The sequence below is a fragment of the Dysidea avara genome, chromosome 10 (assembly GCF_963678975.1).
Source record: "Dysidea avara chromosome 10, odDysAvar1.4, whole genome shotgun sequence".
In the NCBI taxonomy this organism is placed as follows: domain Eukaryota; kingdom Metazoa; phylum Porifera; class Demospongiae; order Dictyoceratida; family Dysideidae; genus Dysidea; species Dysidea avara.
The window spans coordinates 15,547,887-15,572,150 of NC_089281.1; the positions used below are offsets into that span (position 1 = coordinate 15,547,887).

General features: G+C 37.6%; 1 protein-coding gene across 2 annotated transcripts in view; it reads left to right on the forward strand.

Moving 5' to 3' along the window:
* Positions 1 to 16,590, forward strand: part of LOC136236429 (activin receptor type-2A-like) — a 43,039-nt gene extending 26,449 nt beyond the window's left edge. For both annotated transcript variants that reach the window (XM_066026581.1, XM_066026582.1), the window contains 6 exons: positions 1,100 to 1,459; positions 6,739 to 6,798; positions 7,456 to 8,189; positions 8,334 to 8,472; positions 12,330 to 12,460; positions 16,077 to 16,590. In XM_066026581.1, coding sequence (XP_065882653.1) covers positions 1,100 to 1,459; positions 6,739 to 6,798; positions 7,456 to 8,189; positions 8,334 to 8,472; positions 12,330 to 12,460; positions 16,077 to 16,256 — 1,604 coding nt within the window. In that variant the 3' untranslated portion in view covers positions 16,257 to 16,590. The remainder of the gene's footprint in view (positions 1 to 1,099; positions 1,460 to 6,738; positions 6,799 to 7,455; positions 8,190 to 8,333; positions 8,473 to 12,329; positions 12,461 to 16,076) is intronic.
* Positions 16,591 to 24,264: the final 7,674 nt, after the last annotated feature.

Genomic DNA, 24,264 nt, shown 5'->3' on the forward strand with positions numbered 1-24,264 from the left:
GTGAGTATTAGTCAATCCCACAATAGATTTTGGCCTGAGCATCTATATAATTGCTACCCATTTGTAACTCGGGATACATTCAGATGTAGCCTGGACAAAGTCACCCACTGGGCTACTTTGATCTGAGGTGTGAAAGTGATACATGTTTTGCCAACCTATATTTGTTTATTTTTTGTTGATTTGTTCAATGTTCTTGTATATTACACCATCTGAGCTAGCTGTAGAAAGTTTTGATAAGTGAACATGTGTTCACTCCCAGTAGTTTAGCATTGAGACTAACATGTAATCATGTTGTATATAACCATGTTTGGGTACCTGAATTTACCCCTCAGTAAATGGGAACCTCATAACTCACTTGTTCTTGTTCGTATCAATTATCAAAGCTCTTTTGATAAACACTTCTGATATTCTAAATGTTTAATCCAGTCAAAAGAAGTAATTGAGAAAAATGCACTCCAGTGAATGCAGTCAAACCCAACTATCCTGTCCTGTAGTGTAGGTAGTACCTAGGGCTGGGACAAAGCTTTGAATGTTTCGTGGGTTTGAAAGTTAAACAAACTTTGAATTATAAAAACATCCTTCGAAGCTTCGTAATATGCTCATACATAGTCTATGAAAGAATTACATATAAACTTAGTTATCTTTATTGCAGCTGCTTATTCATCTTGAGTGATCAATGTTTGTCTTTTTGCAATTGATCTTCATGTGCCACACCCACTTTAAAACCATTGCAGTTTAGCTTGCTACCCTAGTTGTAGCCTTAAAACACCTTATAAGGTGATAGATAATGCATGGAAAACATCCTTTTAGCCATTAGTTGGTATGCATGATTTGCAGTATAGTGGACACGTCCATTTGCAATCAATTGATTGCATTATTCAGTATTGTGCACTTTCCAAATGCTTACAAACTTATTAAATAAGATTAGAAAGATGAAACTTAAGAAGGAAGTGCATAAATACAAGAAGACCTGTAGCTTGAAAGCTAACACCGAAGCTTCAAATGTTCGAACATTTTATTAGTAAATGCTTGAAGGTAAATTTCAATATTCGTCCCAGCCCTAGTAGTACCATTAGTACTTGATATTGTTCTCTTTCAGAACTGCTAGTTTGTGAATATCTCAACTGTGCTATTGATGGTATAGAGGGATGTATCAGTGGCTACGAGGTGTGTAGTGAGAACCCAGGGTTGCCTGATTCCCAGGCTAATGATCACTCGGACCATTTCTGCCTCGTTACTCTTAATCAGAGTAGTGTCACAGGAGAATTGATTCCTAACTTAAAGGGGTGTTTTGTTGGAGCACAGCACAGTGATTGTGGCAGGAATCGATGTCTGGCTGAGCCTTTTGGACACGATGCTGCTATACATTTTTGTTGTTGTACTACCAGCTTGTGTAATGCCAATGTGGAGATGTTACCTGCTCCAACTGTATCAACATCTGCTCCAACTATGTCATCAGGTTAGTTTGTCGTGTGTTTGTAAAGTTAGAGGTAGTATTGTAATAATGTTTGTGCTTGTGTGTAATGTTAAGAATTTAAGGCCAGCCTTGGGTTGGGGTCCAAGGGTTAGGTGCATTTGAAGGTACGTAAGTAAAGTACAAGTACTTTTGAATTATCCAAGTACAAATACTGAAATACTGTTTGTTGAAATCAAGGGAATACTTAAGTAAAGTACAACTACATTCTGACAATACCAAGTCAAGTACTAGTACTTTATACCAAATTAAGCACACATTTAAAAAGAACTAATTCCTCTCTTATAGTAGTGTAAGTGCTTCCAACAATTTTGTGGCCTCCATGTACAGTACATGCTTGGAAGAAAAGTGTTGATTTAAAAATATATGCTATGAAGATGACAGCTAGTAAGATTTAAATAAGGAAAGGCGCAAAGCACAACTATTGTATGATGACTGTATGATGTGTCATTTAGTCTCTAGCCTTTTGACTGTGGTCAGGGAGGCAGTCCAAAATTTCAGTTGGCGATTTTTAAAGTACATTATTATAAAATCACTAGACTGGACTACTGGACTCAGGTATTTTCCCTTTTTACCAAATATTTGGGCAACTGGTTGTAAGTACGCTAGTCTCATGTAGGTAGACCACTCCCCCTGCACATAAAGAAACACGCTACACACGCACTAAACACTACACACATACTATACACAACACACACACACTATACACAACACACACACACTATACACAACACACACACACACTATACACAATACACACACACTATACACAACACACACACACTATACACAACACACACACGCACTATACACAACACACACACACTATACACACACTATACACAACACACACACTATACACAACACACACACTATACACAACACACACACACTATACACACACTATACACAACACACTATACACACACTATACACAACACACACACACACTATACACAACACACACACACACTATACACAACACACACACACACTATACACAACACACACACACACTATACACACACTATACACAACACACACACACACTATACACACACTATACACAACACACACACACACACACTATACACAACACACACACTATACACAACACACACACCATACACAACACACACAACATACACACACTATACACAACACTATACACAACACACACACTATACACAACACACACACCATACACAACACACACAACATACACACACTATACACAACACACACACTATACACAACACACGCATACACTATACACAACATACATACACTATACACAACACACACACACTATACACAACACACACACACACACTATATACAACACACACACATACACACACACACACACACTATACACAACACACACACACACACTATACACAACACACACACTATGCACAACACACACTATACACAACACACACACACACACACTATACACAACACACACACTATACACAACACACACACACTATACACAACACACACACACTATACACAACACACACACGCACTATACACAACACATACACACTATACACAACACACACACTATACACAACACACACACACACTATACACAACACACACACACACACTATACACAACACACACACTATACACAACACACACACACACACACACACACACACACACACACACACCATACACGACACACACAACATACACACACTATACACAACACACACACACTATACACAACATACACACACTATACACAACACACACACTATACACAACACACACACACTATACACAACACACACACACACACTATACACAACACACACACACACACACACACACACACACACACACACACACTATACACAATAGTGCTGAGCAATATAATGAATGTATTTTGTATCGTGATATATTTATTTATGTCGTGATATGATAGCTAGAAATTATTATCGTGCTAGAACTGATAGAACTCATGTGACCTACCCAGTACTATGTAAACTTGTAAAATGGTGTCTCTAGTTTGGTCAAGCCTTGCACTGCACCCTCATTGAGAGTGTAGTTATAGCATTAGACATTCTGTTAACATGTACATCCAATCTAGTATCCTTTCTACCATTTTGAAAGGTACTAGGTAAATACACAGATACGTTTACGCTTGTAATAGATAAAAATGACAAAGGTATCACAGATTCAACTTTTAGACTAAGTATTGTAACTTGTAAGCTATCAAATGTTATGGGTATACTGTATATCACGATATATATTCATATCATGAATAAATTATGCCATGACATATGACATAAGAAAAATCTATATCGCCCAGCACTAATACACAACACACACACACGCACACTACACACGCACACACACACACACACACACACACACACACACACACACACAAAAGAAAGGTGTGATCATGAACATTACCAAGCTGCAGCTATGTATCAGCTATGGAATAGCAAGACAGGTAATTTTCACCACCTAATTTAGCTTACTCGATGGCTATAACTTGTATTTAGGATAGATGACTACCACAACACTGCATACACATGTACTGTATGGATTGTACTTTATGATAAGATGAGTAGTAGTCATACAATGGAGATTATGCCAAGAGAGAGTTGTTATGCAAATTGCACACAATCCTAAGATGAACAGACAGTACCAAGTAGACAGGATCACCCTGCATATTTTACATTCAATGTACCAATAGCTACAAGCAGTTGGCCAAATATGTGGTAAAAAAAAAAACCTGAGTCCAGTAGTCCAGTCCACCAGTTCAGTCCACCAGTTCAGTCCACCAGTTCAGTCCACCAGTTCAGTCCACCAGTTCAGTCCACCAGTTCAGTCCACCAGTTCAGTCCACCAGTTCAGTCCACCAGTTCAGTCCACTACTCCAGTCCAGTGATTGTATACAACCATTATTGGTTCTCCTAGGGGTGGGCGATATCTTCAAAAACAAATATCGATAAATTTTTGGCACATTATAATAACTCAATAACTACTAATATTGCAATATGTCTCTTGAATAACTCATAACTAGTCCATACTGACAATTTGTTTTCAAATTCCAAAAATGCTGATTTATTGCATAGTAGCTGGTTGCCAATACCTAGTATTGTATGCCTGAGTTGTACCCATGATGCTTTTTTTGTAAAAGATTTTGCATCATACTTACCAAGGTAACAGATAAAATACATTGTGCTTGTTACTGTGTATATCAATATCATTTTTGCACATTGATATCAGTAAACTGTTAAATTTCTCAATATTATTACCCACCCCTAGATGTTCCTGTAAGATTGTTCTTAGATTTAACACTGGATTTGATGTTAGATACACTAAGACTCTTCCCATTAAGTTGCATTAAGTTGCTATTTGTCATATAAGATATTTAGATGAGTCTTAAGGCCACTTATTGTGTTTCAGTTCAGGAAAGTTAACCAAAACCAATGCAGACGTGTAATTCATTATTCATTACAGTTGTACATGATGCTCTATCATACTGTACGGTTGTACTGTATATTAGGGATCATAAGGGTTTAGGCTTTTCTAGCCAAAATAACCACCCTATAACCAGCCTCACAGTGTTTCCATGGTGCCTTGGCAGTATTGGTTAGGTATAACCAAAAGTGCCTTCAGTACAACCTGAAACGCTTCCAAAAAATTGCTACGAAATTTAAAACAAAAATATTTAGTGAAATTTTTGACTAACTAATGCCTTCAGACAAGTGTAATTCGATAATGGCTAAGGCTACGGGCTTGATTCTTTCACTGTTCAACGTTGCTTTGTTCATTTTGGCATACTGCAGTACATGTAATGCACTTACCTTTGTCCTCCTTTGTGTCCCATTTCTTTTTGCTGACAGCTCAAGGTGTTGATTTGTGGTAGCTAGCGCAATGGCTTCCCTATGGGAGTCGACCATATTTCCATGGTAACTGCAGAGGTACTTCTCCTACTGTTCTTCATGTGTAATGCTGTGAAGCACATTGGACATAGCCAAAAGCGAAGCATTATGGCCACTTACAAGTCAGTAATTGATAGTTGGGGTACACGAATTATCGGTATTTTTTGTGGTGGCTGGATTGATCGCAGAGGCACTTCTCCTAATAGTCCTATTGTTCTTTATTTGTAGCACTGTGTAATGGAACATAGCTGAAAGCAAAGCGTAATGGCTATTCACTTTCGAGTCAGTAAGTGATAGCTGGGGTGCCTGTTCAGGTGAAAACATTAATTCTGTCACTCTAATTTCTTTTGATGCAGTATGTGCAGGTTCACCAGTCATAATAGTGTTACAGAAAAAAGTAGACAAACAAGTATATGGAAAAATGGAAAAATTAGGAATTTTAAATTCAACTAGGGATCATAGCAAAAAAAGATAGGTCGCCGCAGATATAGTAGTGGACATTTAATCCCTAATTCGGTCGTGGGTATAGACTGAAGTAGGGATTAAATGTTCACTAGTATATCTGCAGGTACAGGTGACCTCCCTTGTTTTCCCTACTTATTTTTCTATGATTCCTAATCGAACTTAAAATTTCTAATTTTTCCTTATACTTGTTAGAGTATTTAGACTGTTCACTATCTGCTGTTTAGAAGCGAAAGGGATAATTAAATTAAAGCCCCTCCCCTGATATCAAGGTGGGTCTTTGACTTGCGTGATGTCATAATGTAAACAAATTTAGTCGCTGAGACAAAGCAATGTGGGCAGGGGACCGATAAGTGGAATTTTGGAGAGAACCATTTTGTTTTGAGGTGATCCCTACTATACAGTACTACCATACCGTATGATGAATGTAACCTTAGTATCTACAGAAAATCAGGTGTATGTCCCATCATAATCGTGTAAAGTGAATGAAATGTCAGTCCAAAGCAATTGTTTACTGCTATTTATAAGTGAAAGGTCTGCTTTATACACTCAGGCTACCAACCTCTTACTATAAGTTTCTTTTCTCTAGTTGCTTATTTTAGCGGAGTCAACAACTTTTCTATAGGAACATCTGAAACTCCCAGTGAATGTTCATAGCAAACTGTGTGTTCTATTAGAGTATTGGACAACATACACTGATTCATCCTATAAATGTATTGATATAATGTATGGATGAACCCAAGGACTACAAGATACTTTCTTGATTCAGAGATGTTGGCAGGTTGTTGTATTAGTCTCTCAGCATCAGTACCCTTCCCCCTCCCCGAAGTGATATTGTTTATAATGATTTACTTATTGTGGTACTTGTTATATTTTTCTTTTTAGTTTCAACCAGACCAATGGTATCAGCCACACAGACCCAGACTCCAACCCAAACCACAACAGGTACAACACTAGAATATGATATTGATCTTTGTTCCATGATGTGGAATCTGTCTTAGTGGCTACCTGTGTAGAAAGTAGAAAGGCCACCTCTTTAAGAAGGCCAATTTTAAATTATAGTGAAACGTCTACCACTTTCTAAAGTGTTCACCTGCCTATTAGTAAGGTCAAGAAAGTTTGGCCTGAAGGTAGCTACTTAGACAGTATTTTTATTTCACTTTCATGCATGCTAACTGTCTTTCTGCTACTAGAAAAATACTGTACTTTGGAAACCTGTGTAGCTAAAATGGTCCTTCTGTATTCATCCATTCAAACATGAATTTGTAGGAAAACTTGGCTGTAAGGGCACAAATGTCTTGCTTTGTATTACCAAAAAAATTATGCGTAATATTGCAGGCACCGGAGAGCATTCATTAGCTTCCTTTAAACTACCATGTATTCCTGTCAAACTACCATGTATGTGATTTGATTGGTGAGAATTTAAGTTTGGATAAACCATACTGACAGACTGTGAATAAGTTACTAACATCAATCAGAGCATTGAAGATATAGTGGGGTTATATAGCATAAGTTTGCCAAATTGTTCCTCATCAGTCAAACCACAATTACGATATGCAATTATGAAATTTAGTTGTTAAGTATGTTCTTTCATTACTACAGCACTACCAGGAGCAACACCAGAGGCAACACCAGGAGCTTCAAATGATAGTAGCCCTGTAGCCATCATTTGTGGTGTAGTTGCAGGTGTGGTGTTTGTAATCATCATTGCTCTATTTGTTGTTGTGGCACTGTTCTACTGCCGCTACCGATTGAAGGTACGACTTGATTACAGCTTACAACCTCCACTAATTCACTCACCTGCATCTACTTTCTCATCTGACGGTCTTGATAATGTGGAGCTTGTGAAGCAAGTCAGACGAGGAAGATTTGCTACCATTTGGAAGGCTAGCATGAACAATGCAACTGTTGCTGTCAAGAGTTTCTCAGTATTTAGCATAGAAAGCTGGAACCATGAGAAAGATATCTACACAACTCCCTTTTTTCAACATGACTGTTTGTTAGAGTTCCTTGGTGCAGATCAAAAAACTGTCGACTGTGAAACTGAGTATTGGCTTGTCACCGCATACCATGAGTATGGCTGTTTGTTGGACTTCCTTCGTGTTCGAATAATCAATCTTGAGAAGCTTTGTGTGATGGCAGAGTCTATAGCTATGGGACTAGCACATCTTCATTCATCATTTACAAGGAATGGAGTATACAAGCCAGCCATCGTTCATCGTGACTTTAAGAGTAAGAATGTGCTTGTGAAGGATGACCTGTCTTGTGTTATTAGTGATTTTGGGCTGGCTTTCAAGTTTGTGACTGGAGAGCATCTTGTTGAAGCACAGGGTCAAGTGAGTCATCTCGTATAACACACACACGCACACACACACACACACACACACACACACACACACACACTACATCACACCACACCACACTACACATGCGCACACCTCCAGACTCAGTCTGTGCTATGATTGTCTACATGTTATCAGGTGGGTACAACGAGGTATATGAGTCCTGAGGTGCTTGAAGGAGCTGTGAACTTTCAGCGAGGAGCATCCATGAGGATTGACATGTATGCCTGTGGACTAGTGCTCTGGGAACTGACTACAAGATGTTCTGTTAATGGATGTAAGTGTCAGCTACTATACACTTGTGTGAAAATTTTGTAGTATGTGTGTTGTGAGTGTGTGTGTGTTGTGAGTGTGTGTGTGCCGTGCGTGCATGCATGCACACGCGCATTTGTGTGTGTGTGTGTGTGTGTGTGTGTGTGTGTGTGTGTGTGTGTGTGTGTGTGTGTGTGTGTGTGTGTGTGTGTGTGTGTGACCCAGTCTGGGAAAACCGGTCTTATCGCCTATTTAAAAGTATCAAGAAACACCAGTTTTAAGTATTTAGTGTGTTGTAGCTTGCCAATGGTTGAAGCTATGTGTGTCAAATTTTCACACACCAATTCCTTACCTTCCTGAGCATCCACTGTGCAAGTAGCCGACAACTAAGTTTCCCTCCATTTTAGATAGTTTTTAAACTGTGGTTAACCGTATCAGGCGAGCTCCAAAAGGGGAGGGAGGCAAGGGCCCAGAAGGAGGGCAAGAGGCTATTCAAAAAAATGAAAAGGAAGGTGTAGGGATGAATTAGGTATGGGCCATTCAGGTCTCAAAACTGGCTAAAATGAAAGGAAATTCACAGCAGAGGTATTTATTCAACACCACAGAGCTGTACAGCCACATACAGCCATCCCCAGACTGACCAGAGTTCCATTAAGACCCCACACCGCATGTACGGATCACCACTGGGCTTGGGAAAAGCAGCCAGTAAAACCAGGCCACTCAAGTCTAGCTGATTTTGATTGTGAAATTAGGTAGTCTATTCATGTAGCTTTGTGTTCTGGGTGAAAAATCCAATCTGCTGACATGGGCGATAAGACTGGTTTTCCCAGACTGGGTCACATATATGCTTACGTGCTTCCATTAACAAACTATAATATTAACATACAATGTTTTAGGGCTGGGCAATAGTGAATGCCTGAACAATAGTGAGACACTGTTCACAATAGACGATAGTATAACGATAGTAAAAATCTGCTTATTACCTTCACAGAGATATGCAAGGAGGGATGTACTATGGATATTTTTTGACTAAGAGTCTAAACAGCCTTTTTAGACTGATTTTTGTTCCCAAATATTATTTTTACAAGTGTTTTTTGCATGATTATTTGCATATTTTTACATTTTAATTACTATCCGATAGTAATGTTTCAAACGACAGGCGATACACGACAGCGATACTATCCCGATATTCCGATATGTTCATACTATCCCCCAGCCCTACAATGTTTACACGCATTACAAATGTCTGTTAGCGTGTATTGTATTATAGAAAGTACATGTGTTTAGTGTGTTTGTGTTAATTTTAAATTTGTTTGTACAGTAACTATGCAAGTAGTGATGCTGTAGCTATTTAGTGTAAACTTTGTGTTTTGTCGGTGGTTCATATCATACTAATAGAAAGAGATTCATACCAGAAATATTCATATAAGAGGGAGAAATTAAAATGCTGTTACATTCATTTATGAGAAGAAAACTTGAGCTTTCTGTTGCAAACAGCCATGGCGTTAGTACATAGAGAACTGTTAACCTAAAAGTCCAGGGCCCATGACTACTGCTTTCTTCTCATTGTCACCTTTTTGTGATATACATTTTTATATGACAATGTTACTCACCAATCAACATTATTTACATGTGAAATGAAATGTTCATCATCTGGCTATCTTACAAAGTTTAATGCAAGCTTCTGTTTTCCTTCATCCGTTACAGTATGTTAAAGGCTGCAATGAAACTTCAACTGCATTCTGTTGCAAACCACAGGACAAACTGTTTAGCTGGTATAATGTCTCCTTGAAGTTGTTACAGTCACTGTAGGTTGTGGGTTTGAATCCCACTATTTTACATGTTGTTTTGTCTGTTTTTTCTTCATACATTTTCTAACTTCACTCTTTTTTACTCATAGTACGTAAATTTTCTGCAACTGTCTAATGCCTTCAGACAAACGTAACTCAATGACTGCTGTGGCTATGGGCTCATTTTTTTCACTGTTAGATCTTCCGATTGGTTCCTTTCACATACCATAGTATGTGCAATGCATACATTATGGACTCACCTTTGTCTGCCATTTTTCTTCACTGATAGCACAAGGTTTTGATTTGTAGTTAGCACGTGAGTGTCCAGTGATGTGCTACCAGATTTGTAATGTCAAATTATTCTCGGACAAGTAGTGTCACTCTTTTTTTTTTAATTCACTGAAGTAGAACAGGATTAAAACTTGAAATAAAGAATTACAATTATCCATGAATGTGTGAATTTGCCACTTCCAGTCAAATCTGGTCACATTTTGTTTTATACTCATCCATATATGAGGTTTACAATTATACACAGTAATAAGTATATAACTGGAATTGTCTATATTTCCATAGTAACTGGACTGATTGCAGTGGTGCTTCTCATACTGTTCTTTGTTTGTGATGCTGTGTATTGGGATGAACATAGCTGAAAACAAAGCATGATGACCACAACTTTCAGTAATTAATAGTTGGAACAAGCATTCAGACGAAAACCTTAAGCCTGGCATCATTCTTTTGGTGCAGTATATACAGGTCCACCAGCCATAATTATGGTACAAATATAGTAAACAGCCAGGTTAGCTCTAAGGTATAATAAAAAGAAAAAGTAGGGAAACAAAGGAGGTTGCCTACATCTAAAGATACACAGTGAACATTTTATCCCTATTTCAATACTTTGTATGTTAGAACTATGACATAATACATTAACAAGAAGCATTTCTCAAGAAACTGAAATGATCACCTTTTTAAACCAGGCACATGCGGACACGCCTGGTTTCCTGAAATTGGTTTAGCAAAAATCATGTGTCTATGTGTCTGTCCAACACCCATGTGAGCAAACAGGCTTTGAGCTACAGAAAATAAACCTTTAATGAATAAAGGTTGTTTATGTACTGTATTTAAGCCCAACTTTCTGTTTTCATCATGTTTACTTGAGGGTATGGCTGGTAACTGAAACCAGTTGAAACAGTTCACTAGCTATAGAGCTGACCTACATGCTGTAACAGGTGTATAACAACTGAAAAAGTACCTGGCATATCTGGAGGTGCATCCCTTTGTGCATGAATGAAAATTAAGAGCAGTCATGAGGCTTTGTGTAGAGATTTTGCATATGAAAACATAATAGACAAACTATAAAACAGTTGAGAAGGTACTTCTGTGTATAATTTAGATTTAAAGTGGTTTGCTTAAGCTACACTTCCTTAGCGATGCATAAGCAATGTAATTGATGAATTATGAAATGATTGGTGAATTATAAAATATGTTCAACTTTATGTATTGTCACAAAACAAGGCAAGAAACAAAGCTATAGCATGCTATGTTAATATAATTTATAAACTTATTAATTCAAGAGGTAGTATTTGCTGGGTGCCTGGTTTTTAGAAGTAGCACAGCATCAACTTGTTATGAAGTACTAAATATACCTTATTGGGTCATTGTTAATCTTGTGCCTTCATTGTTGGAATCTGTTAATATGGACACTTGACTACCATGTATCTATAGCTTTGCTTTTCTTTTGCAAACAGCTTTGCTTATGCTAGATTAGCTCACTGTAGGCTAATAAACAGCTATAATATTTCATGCATAATATACAGGAGAGCCTCAAACATGTTGAAATGGTGCGCACGTGATGTGGGGGTAGTGCGGCCAGCTATAATTATTATTTGTGCAGTAATTTGTGCTGCTAGTATGTAGTAGCATTTTCGCTGTTGCTAGAGCAATTCCAGGAAATATGCCTTTCATGCTAACTTTGTGGTGTTAATAACCACATCTGATTCAAAAAGAATTTGAAGACAGTGCATTTTTGCACACCATTTTGTGACATTGCTAGTTTAAGCATGTATTTTACCTATAAGTATCGTGTTTTTCTTAGCAACCCCTGGTGACTACATGCTGCCATTTGAAGACTTGGTAAAGGGCAACCCTTCAATTGCGATGATGAAACAAGTCGTTGTGACTGCTAAGAAAAGACCAGAATTTCCAGCAGCCTTCAATGTGGAAACAGTAAGTGTATTCCACCCATACAATTATTGTTTGAGAATGTGTTCATTTTGTAAAGCTCATGTATACCTATAGGTAACTTTTATTTTAAATACAACCAAATTGGTAGAAAGATGCATTCTTTTTTTTTCTCATATGCAACGGCAGATCCAGGGAGTTTTCCAGAAACTGGTCAAGTGTATGACATGTATCCAGTGAAGCAATGCCGAATGACATGTATCCGGCTGAAAAGACAACAGACGTGTATCCGGTGAAAAGACATGGTTGGTGAAAAGACATGTATCCGGCTGAAGCGATGCCGAATGGTGAAGAAATCAACCCCATAGCTATATCCATTGTTCCATTGTCGAGTTATGCTTGGCTGGAGGGATCAATTAGTCAGTTAGTAAGTCAGCCAGCATAAAATTCTCTTAAAATAGAAAATTTCATAGAAGTTTGTTAGTGGGCTTGGGTATACCTAACCAATGGAGGTGTACTGATAATCAGATTGGTTAAAATATCGGCCACCGATATGGCATTTTTTATCAATATCAGTATCGGTACAGAGCAATAGGAGGACCGATATTATTATCATTTACTGGGCTTGTAGATGCCCAGGTAATGCTAAATTGCCTAGTTTTAACCAATCTGATTATCAGTACACCTCTAATGGTTAGGTATACCCAAGCCCACTAACAAACTTCTATGAAATTTTCTATTTTAAGAGAATTTTATGCTGGCTGACTTACAATGGAACAATGGATATAGCTATGGGGTTGATTTCTTCACCATTCGGCATCGCTTCAGCCGGATACATGTCTTTTCACCAACCACAGTATGTACAATATATGCATCATGGTCCTGCTTTGTGTCCCACTTTTTAAACAGTTCTTGATTCATACTGCTGTGTAACGGGTTGAACATAGCCGGCAACGAAGCACGATGGATACTTCACTTTCCAGACAATAATAATTGATATAACTGGAGTTCGCGGCACCATTTCAGTGTGCATGGATTGCAGAGGTGCTTTTCAAACAGTTCTTGATTTGAAATGCTGTGTAATGGTTTGAACATAGCTGACAACAAAGCATAATGGATGCTTCACTTTTCAGACGATAATTGATATAGCTGGGGGGGGGGGGGGGGCACGTGGCACCATTTTAGATGCTGTATGTGTGGGTTCACCAGTCTTAATAATTATTTACAAAAAAAAAAGTTATCAGACAAGTACACAAAAAGTTTTGGAATTTTCAACTAGAGTAGGGACCATAGCACATCGATAAAAAGTACTGAAACAAGCTGGAGTAGTGCACGATATTAAATCACAGTAAAACAATAAGAAGTGTTATATCCCTACTGTGCATTTCCGTCTTGAACACAGTAGGGATATAACACTTCTTATTGTTTTACTGTGATTTAATATCATGCACTACTCCAGCTTGTTTCAGTACTTTTTATTGATGTGCTATGGTCCCTACTCTAGTTGAAAATTCCAAAATTTTTTGTGTGCTTGTAGGGAATAAATGTCCATTTGTATATATATATATTTATTTATATGTCTGCAGGTATAGACAACCTCTCTTATTTCACTACTTTTAGCTATTCCCTTGTTTCACTACTTTTTTTCTTTGTTTGATCCCTGTTTCAACTTTTTTTTCTAATTTTTCATTCTACTTGTTAAAAATTAAATTACTGCCATGTTTGGTTATAATTGATTATCTGCAGGTGGAAGTCAATGTTCAAAACTGATTTCCTGTTCTAGCAAAATTTTTGTTACCACCATTGTCATAGCCTAATGTGTATAGTAGAGCAGCGTAGCACCAAAAATTGAACATTTCATGCACAATTATGAAACTTCTACACACATTGTACTCCTTGTGACATGTGTTTTTTGATATAGTGCCATCACGGATTTGACCTTTGGTGACCTTTACAGCCATTTTTCATTGAAATTAATTTTTGTCTTTATCTTCCTGAAGCATTATATTACACTGGTATCAAATTAAAGCTGTTGATCTAAGAACTATATTGACTTTTGTTTGAAGTTAGTATCTCATTCCACTACAAAGTTATGATCATTTTTATAAGTCGTATAAAATTCTTTGCCCTTGGGATGTAAATTATTAATGGGCAAGTAATAGACAAAAATTTCATAGTAAGGCTTTATATAGCACATAATAGTAACCGTTTCCCCTAGCAACCTGACTTTCCCATTATTTTTAGGTAATCACGTCTGAAGTAACTTCTCCAAATTTTGAAAGGATAGCATATATATACCACACCTGTGGTTGAGATCAAAAGCGCCACGCTGTGGTATATAACTGATATACCGCGCTTTGTGGCCACGCTTACCATATATGGTGTAACTTCACACATTCCATGAAATCCTTATCTAAACGGTAAACAAGTCTCTAATAACAAGCACCTAGATCAACCACCAATTATTCACCTCAGGACAAGTTTCGATGAACTCTTGTCTCCTTCATGGATAACTCACTAATTGCAACTATGTAGGTGTGACACCGCTAAAAGTGTAAAACGTCTGATCCATCAAGAATTTCTATTGATTTCCATCTCTAGGAGGTGCTGTTTCACTATAACTTACTATCTATAATTGTTATCATCTACTGGGGTGTAGAATTACAAAAATGGCTGTAAAGGTCACCAAAGGTCAAATATGCGATGACACTATGTCAAAAACTACATGTCACAAGGAGTACAACTTATATGGAAAGTTTCATAACTGTATCAAAAAGTGCACAACTATTGCACTATGCTGCTCTGCTAGTATACACATGTAAATTATTAATTTGTGGGCACACCATACACACTGTAGAGTAGTTTGTGGCTTAATTTCAGTGGTAGTTAGACAAGCCTCTCATGTTACAACTGTGGTTCATAGTTTGTAGCAAATTCAATTGGTGGCTGCAAGTTTTGACTGTTTTATGACCCAAGTGGTTCAGCCTTGCATCTGGTCACCTTCAAGAGGATCACAGCCTTTGTAGTATAGCTAGCAGACCAATCAGTAATGTGGAAACTATTAGTTATCCTTCAGAATCAATTGTTATCCACTATGCCATAGTTGAAGTGCATATGGGGCAGTGTTAGAAGCTGTGGTGCTTCAGTACATCATGCCATCTCAGCAAAAACCAGACTTGTTTGCACAAGCATGTGTATTGAGAAAATTAAAAAGAAAAAAATGGTAAAATATACAAGTTTTTATCGGGCCATTACTCAGAGGAGGAAGACTCAAATCGATTAAAAATATAATACCATCTCATTCACCTGCTCATGGAGAGTTTGAAAATCTTTGTTTTGTTTCGTTTCTGTAGCCCCAACGCTATGCATGTCACATGCGTTTGTTTACGATGCATTTGTTTACGATGCGTCACATATAATAGTGTGATGATATTGGCCAATTGTTCCATTGTTGTACATAGCTGATGATGGTAACTCTACTGATTATCTTCCTGTGCTTGGCTGTATGTGTTTTGATAAGGGTTCTTTACATTGTCACATTTTGATAATTCCTATATAATTATGTTTGAAGGTGGATCTTGTTTGAACACATGCAGTGACATTTGTTTTGTATGATGTGTTTTTGTTTGCATGTAATTGTATGTCCTTGTGTCTTTTGTAGCAACTGGATACATTAATCACTACTATTACGGAATGCTGGGATGATGATGCTGAGGCCAGACTGTCAGCTAAGACTGTTGAAGAGAGGATTAAAAAGTTGCGCAGAGACATCAACAAGCCTCCAGTGATTGACAATGAAAATGGGGCTGGTATAATGGTCTCACTGTCGCCTTCCCAATAAAAAATATGATTGATGATACACATACAAAAAAGCTTGGCTGCACAAAAATGACATGTCCATGAAACTAAAAGTAACTGACGACTAAAGAAGCTAATATCTGTTGAGGCCAAGAAATGAATGTTATAACACTGGCAAATAACTATAATTTATAAAAATTTGGTCCTTAATCATTAACTCGTGCAGTCTTACTGCATTCCTAATTAATTCCCTGTAACTCTAATTGGCTAGTAATTTGGCCGTCTTTTTCTCCTCTACAATGACTATTGGAAAAGGTACCAATTTACTAGCCAATTAGATTTACAGTGAATTAATCAGGAATGCACTAGTCAGTGATAAAGGATCAATGTTATATAGATTATAGTTAGTTGCCAGTATTAACATTCATTTTTTGGCCTCACCAGATATTAGCTCCTTGTTTTAGTTGCCAGTTACTTTTAGTTTTGTGGACACATCTTTTTTCTGTACAGCCAAGCTGTTTTTGTAATCATGATACTGGGTAGATTGGAGCAACATGCAAGTAAGCTAGGTAGTGGCAGTAGCAACCAGCCATGCAGGGATGTTTGATTTTAATGTACCCCTGACTGCCAGCAAGTGATTTACTGCTGTTGTCTCACTTCACCACACAGCACATAATTTTATACACTTGTATAGCTGTTTACTTGCAAAAAATACTCATAGCATTAGTTATTCACTGAATGGGTATTACTTTAAAGTTACTCTGGTGCTTGGACTAGCCATTCTTCTGCACTGTAGCACATAAATCACACACAAATGCTACACATACATATACATACACATGCACACACAAAACAATACTATACATATGTAATAAATAGTGCAAAATCAAAATTCAAAGGGTAATCGTATGCGGCAGCAAAAACGTTTGATGCATGATGACATTTCTTTAAGCGGTTTGTTCCACAGCTTCACAGTTGCATACTGAAAAGATCTCTTTGTAGCCCTCAATGATCTAACCTAGCACAGTGTTCCTTAGTTTCTAGTACAGTATATATTTACTATGTCTGAACATAGTGACATAATTGGTTTGTTATTCTTATAGTATAGTTCTGTACATATGTTACCGTTATTATGTGTGTAGCCATACAAATCTTCTGCCTTGTTTATTTATTTATTATTGGATATAACATTTGGCCTGAGGCCTTTCACAGTATCCTAATCACAGTATCCTAATCACAGTATCCAAATCCTGTTACTGACCAATATTTGTCTAATCTAGATTTAAAAGATTTAATTAATTGTGGATACTGAAAGATTTAATTAATTGTGGATACTGAGATTACAAACTATAGGTAGGTCATTCCACTGATCAATTATTCAGTGGGTGAAAATTCTGTCTTATTGAAGTTCTGGCTCTTTGTTTGTAAACTTTTAGGTGGTGTCCTCTATTACTGCAGCTGGTGGTGATGTTCAGGACAAATAGACTCTTAAGATAGACGTTATAGTGATTATTTAATATCTTGTAGACTTCTAGTAAGTCACCTCTTTGTCTACGACAATAATTGAATACTCAGCCCAAGAAGTTTCAGTCGATTCTGATATGGCATACTACATAGACCATGTACCAGTTTGGTGGCACGATTCTCCAGTGACACAATATCCTTAATCAAGCATGCATGGAGACCAAATTTTAACATAAAATTCTAAGTTGTAAATAAAGTATTAAGAAAAGTTTATGAAGACATGCAGACTTCCACAGTTAAACATCAGTATAGCAACCATTGAATGCCTGTCTCTATACTTACTTCTGCAAATTAATGAATATCATCTGACATGCACTGTACACCACAGGGGTAACGTTACCACCATTAGTGCAGCTCCCATCTACACAGTAACTGACTATATTGCATGGCATAGTGAAGTTATCTTTACCACTACGTATATTAACATATTATACCAACCAACAGAAGCTGTTGATAATTATGTTATCACAAGACCTCATCTGTATCTATATATTCTTTTAGTAAGTAAACAAAATACAAATGCACAGTGATGTTCATATGTACACCATCTTCAGTCATATAATGATCAGGATGTTCCCCTCCAATAGTCACTTCAGTATCAGTTAATGTGTATGACGTCACTACAAATTGTATGGTGTCTTGCATGAGGTGTTGATGTGATGAGATTCATCATCATCAGTGATTGTGTCACTGTCTCTTCTAGCACGTACCGTATTCTGTTCTGATATGTAATGATCAATTCCCTTGACAACTATCGATCCTTACCATCATTCTTTTTTTGTTAACACCCCCTTTTTATGGAACTCTGCTCCTCATATTCTCCGGTTGTCAAATCGTCTTGCATTTCACTCTGCACTTCATTGTTTTCTTTTTGTGTAATATAACTGTTTTGCTATTTTTGTATGTGTCTTATCCATTGTATTTGTAAACTTGTTCTTGTGTTTATGTATTTTGTGTTGGTAGCACGTTAATAGGCTATATGCCTTTTGTGTACCCATGTCTTTTGACAAAAATGGATAATGTAATCTAATGATCAGGTCCAACTGATGATGTGTTGCTATTATAATTACTACTGACTCCTATCATAAAGTACAGAATCGGTCATAAGCATATTTGTACCACTGCACACACTCAGCTTATGACCATGTATATAATCTTTGAATAGCATGGGCAAATTTGAACTTCCACTGCCATGCAGCCCATCAAGACTTTCAGGTGTACTTGGTCAATCCTTGTGTATTTTAAGTAAGCAGTCTTATCATCAACCTTTCAGGTGCAATCACGAGTAATAGCAATACCATTACAAATCTACCATGCATAGCCAATGATTATCCTTTCTGATAGCCGGGGTTTACACCCAATGTGCTGTTTCTGGTGATTTTCACACGTACTGACCTTAATAGCTGCATCGAACAGCCAATATATTCAAAAATCATATTTTTGGTTGATCTGAGGTACAATTGCCACAATGAAGACTTCTACATCTTTTAGTACTATAGCATGCATGAGCACATCCAATAATAGCTGTTGCAGGATTGTTGGTCATGTGGGATAGTATACATGTTAAAACTACACTAATACTGAAAGCAATATAGCACTTGTTTGTTTTTATCTTAAAGGTCAGTTTGTGTGAAACAATAAAAAGAAGCATCTTCCTATGAAAACTCTATGGGATTTTTGGTCACGTGACCACTTTTTGGCTATTTACACATGTTAAAATTATGCTGATACAGAATGCTACAAACAATTCAACAATAAATTAACACTTACTTGTTTCATCTTCCAGGTCAGTCTATGTGACCATCACCAGAAACAACAAAAAGAGGCAACTTCCAGTTTTGAGTTGGAAACCCTATTGAGCTTTCTGTTTCACAAGAAATTTGGTTTATGCGTGCACGCACGTGTGTGTGTTTGTGTACTACCCATAACTTTTGATGCATTTTAATGCCAACAGCTGGAGGCTGCAACCCTAGATCCCTGCATGTATAACTCACTACCAAACCCAAAAATCGCCTTGCAAAAATCCCAGATACACCCCTGTTCTACGAATTGCTTGATGCACACACACACATGCACACGCGCGTGTATACTCACACATAAACTATTTTCAATATGTGGTTCCATTTAAGTCCTAAATTGCAAAATGGCTGGTCAAGTATTGTCATGTACTGATTGAACCAATGGGGTGGCTGGACCAAATTTAAAATGAGACTCTTTCATGTAGCTAGTGCATAGTGTGCAAGTGAAGCACACAAAATCACTTGTATTTTGTAACCTCCAGTACAGAGGTAATTATGAGTTCAGTTGACACCAGTAGTTCAAAAATAAATATTTCACATTTATCCTACTGGAATTTGCATGAATAATTTCCATCTAGTAAGAACCATATAGTAGCTCTAGTCTGACATAAATTTATTGATTTGATTATCAATCCTGTCAGCATGTTTAGTAAGCCACACCCATGCAGTGAATGGATAGTTACTCTTCAAAAGCCACATAGTAGCTTTGGTTCGATATCCCATAAAATTACGGTGCTGGGATTTGACAATTCAATCTTGCCACTGTGTTTAGTAGACCACACCTATAGACTGGATACTTACTCTTCAAAAAACCACATGATACCTCTGGTCTGGAAGTAAAAAAAAATTTGCTCTACAGTAGTTCTTAGAATGGGAGCATTCCATACTATTCTGTAATGCCTTGTCGATTTTAGGAAAATAATTTCGGGATGCCGGTTTAAAAGACATTTGTTGGGCTTGCTGCTGAGGGTTCCATTGATGGTGTTCTTGATGGTAAGCATTACAATTGTGCTGTTAGGGTCCTTAATGTATTTGTGAAGCATTGACATGGGCACAGTTTCTAATTTGGACAGAAAATGACCAGGAATTCCACTCCGCAGCTGTATTATTTTTTGAACAGGCGAACAGCATGGCCAGTGATCTTAACCAGAGAAGCTTTAACTAACTGTTCAGTAGTCACATGGCTTCAAATTAAATTTAGTGGTATTCCCTGGAGTCTGAGTATCTTTAATTTGTTCACAGTCACCTCAGTAGCTTGATCAACTGGTATTCGTCCAAAAGGGTTGAGACAAGATAATTGAACTGAAAACTGTCCAGCATTAAATGCTTGATTAACTTCAGGCTTACTCTCTGGCAGAGCTAACATTTCAGCATAATACACAGTGAGGTATCCGGCATAATTGCCTTTGTCATATGTAAAACACCATGAAATTAAACTTCTTATAGCATTGAGATGCAAATCCCAGTTCCCTTCATGGGATCCATGCAAAACTCAAGAACTACATTCTCAACCTATGACATCCAATAAGCTGATAGTTCTTCATTATTTGGTGACAATGCAAATGATGAAGAAAAGAATTCAATTTGCCATTAATTTGGGTAAGAGTTGAGCGGTTTTACATGACAGCAGAGCATCGAAGTGCCTTCTTGGCACAGATAAGAAACATTGTTGATGGAAACAAAGCTAAACTCCAGTATCCTGATTACAAGAATTCAGAAAGATGCAGAAACTGTTGCAACAGTGTGTGAACTAGTTCAAGGTTGGATTAATCCATTTCCTGAGAGCCAGGATCTACTGAGTATATCCAGGGCCGCCCAAAGAAATTAAGGGGCCCAGGGCAAAGAGCTATACTGGGGCCCCAGGGGCAAGGAGGTTTCCATTTTGAATCACAACTTCACCCAAGATGCAAGTTGAAGACCAAAAAAAAGTCATTACATACTGAAAATGACAAAAGCTAGCCCTCACCAACCATATCTCCTTATTAAGCTTGCTACACTGCTCCTCTGAAGAATACTTTGACTGCTCTATTAGAGTATCTAGATCTGACTGCTCTATTAGAGTATCTAGATCTGACTGCTCTATTAGAGTATATCGATCTTTTAAACAGGTATTCAAGGGGCGCCTCCTGGGGCCCCTTTCTGGCTGGGGTTCCGGGGCAAAATGCCCCAGTTGCCCTCCTTCCCCCCCGTGGGCGGCCCTGAGTATATCAACAGCTAGGAAAGCCCCTAGAGAAGTTGCTTCTGATCTGCATGATGAAGGTACATGATATTGGTCAACAATGTTATTCAGATTTTAAAGATTGGTGTCTAGAAAAAGATCTCCAGTAAAGCAATTTCATGACTCAATAGTATTGAGCAAGTTAAAATCTTCTAGCAGCATGTCAGTGCAAAAGAAGCAAGTGAAATCTAGTGGCAGAGTGACTATATTGATGGGAGAATTATTGTGATGGCTCAAGGGGTAATCCTAAGGTTGCAGCACATGTTGCTGTCAGACCTTCAGTGCTGGTCACTGTTAAGTGCTAATAATAATAAGATGGAAGATATTCTGTCCCATCCCCTTGGACCATTCATTACCTTGGGCTTTGTCCACACCAGATGGATTGCTTTTTAAAAAACCAATAAAGCTGCTTTAGCAACATGCCTTCAAAGCAATGTAGTACCAGTTGAGCAGTTACCAGATAATTTTGCATTGACCGTAGATGGAATGAGTTTAGTGCAAAAGGTCAAAGGTGAGCAATCTACATTTGATGATGTTGCTACTGCGGTACTGTGCTGAGAGAAGGAAACATAGCAAGAGAATTGATGTACGTTGTTTTTGACAATTACAAAGAAAATTCAATCAAAAACAGCGAGAGGTTGCTGTGAGGTCGGGAGACTGGTCATCAGTTTCAGAGCATTGCTAGTACACAGATCGTAAGGCAATGGAGGGATTTCTTGTCAAGAACCACTAACAAAACCAGCTTAATCGCCTTTTTAGTAAGTGAATGGAGGAGTACACAGCACAGAGAACAATTGGGTGAGAAAGTTTTGTATGCTACTGTTAGTGAGGTTTGTCTCAAAATTACATCAGAGGAATGCGTGCAAGTACCATGTCTACAGTGTAATCAAGAAAAAGCTGATGGATACCTTTTGCTACATGCTACTCATACAGCAAAAGATGGATATCAGGCTGTAGTTATCTGCTCAGAAGATACAAATGTTTTCATCATGTTGTTAGCTTTCCATGATGCCATTGGAGTACCTTATTTCAAAAGTGCAGCAAATTAATAAGGAAAATACATAATATAGACATCAAAAGAGTTGGTTCTAGTGAAATGTGCCAAGCCCTAATTGGTATCCATGCATTTACTGGGTGTGACACTGTCAGTGCATTTGCTGGTAAAGATAAGGCTAAAGCTCTGAAGATGCCGACTCACAGCAAAGGATTACCAAGATACCTTTATGGAATTGGATAGAGAGTGGGATGTGTCGTTAGAGTTAATGAATAAGTTGAGCATTTCACGTGCCATCTCTACTAAAGTCAATGAACTAAGGTAATCTGTTCTGTGCCAAGAAGGGTGAGGTTGAAAGCCATCTACTTTTCCACCTTGCAAAGATTGCCTAGTTCAGCACGCTCTTTGATCAAATTTTCAGCTGCCATATGGCGAAGATGTTTGGAACTATTCCCAAGTCCTGAAGGCAGGGGATGGAAGATTGAAGTACACTCAACTAGTGATACACTAGATGACTGGTCAACCAGCACCCTAAGCTATTTTAGATCTTCTAGCTTGTGATTGTGCAAAGAAGTGTGAGCTGCCAAGGTGCATTTGTATGACTAATTGGCTCAAGTGTGCAGAAATGTGTAGACTGCAGGACTGTGGCAAAAAGGCTGATTATACTGATGATGATGAAGATGTCATAAATGAACTTCAAGATGAAGATTATGAATTTTAAAAATGAACAAAAATGTTTTATGTAACTAGTAATATGATTTTGCATAACTTTAATGTCATGTAATTATTGTATATCTATATAATATGACCATAAAAAATAGAAGCTACCACAAATACATTGCTATCATGCATTTTTGTGTTATTGGGATGGACACCTTTTCAAAAAAAGCAATGAACCTTATTCAGCTCAGATACCAACTGACCCCTCCAGCTCATGGACTATAGGGGGCTTAGATGGAATTAATATAATGAGGTATACATGCATAGGGTGCTCCTAGGATTGAATATGGCATAATGGAAGCAATTGTGATAGAAAATGATGTAGCTGAGAAGTGCAACTCTTGATGTGTAGTGGGAGATGATTGTTCACATTTAGTTATTCAAGGGAACAATCCTGAACTATCATCTCCTACACAACAGAAGAATGTGTAGCATGTACTAGGTGATACACACAGCTAGGTGTACTATTGCCTGTATCATACAATATTATCACCCCTTCTTGTTTTATCTCACCCTGGCATACTTGACTCATGCCTAAGGCTTATCAAATGAGTTATAGTAAGATCTTCAGTTGCAGGCAGCATCACCTTATAATGGTATTATGTGCAGCTATATCATATATATTAGTTATATATATGACTTTAAAAATTTATGTAAATTTGATACAACTTAAAAGGTAGTGGCACAATGGCAGCATAGCTGAAGCCTAGGGTGGTTTTGCTGGAAATGTATATTGGGTATAAATTCAGCAATAAAATAGATCCCTAGTATACTATACTGTCCATTATTTAGATAA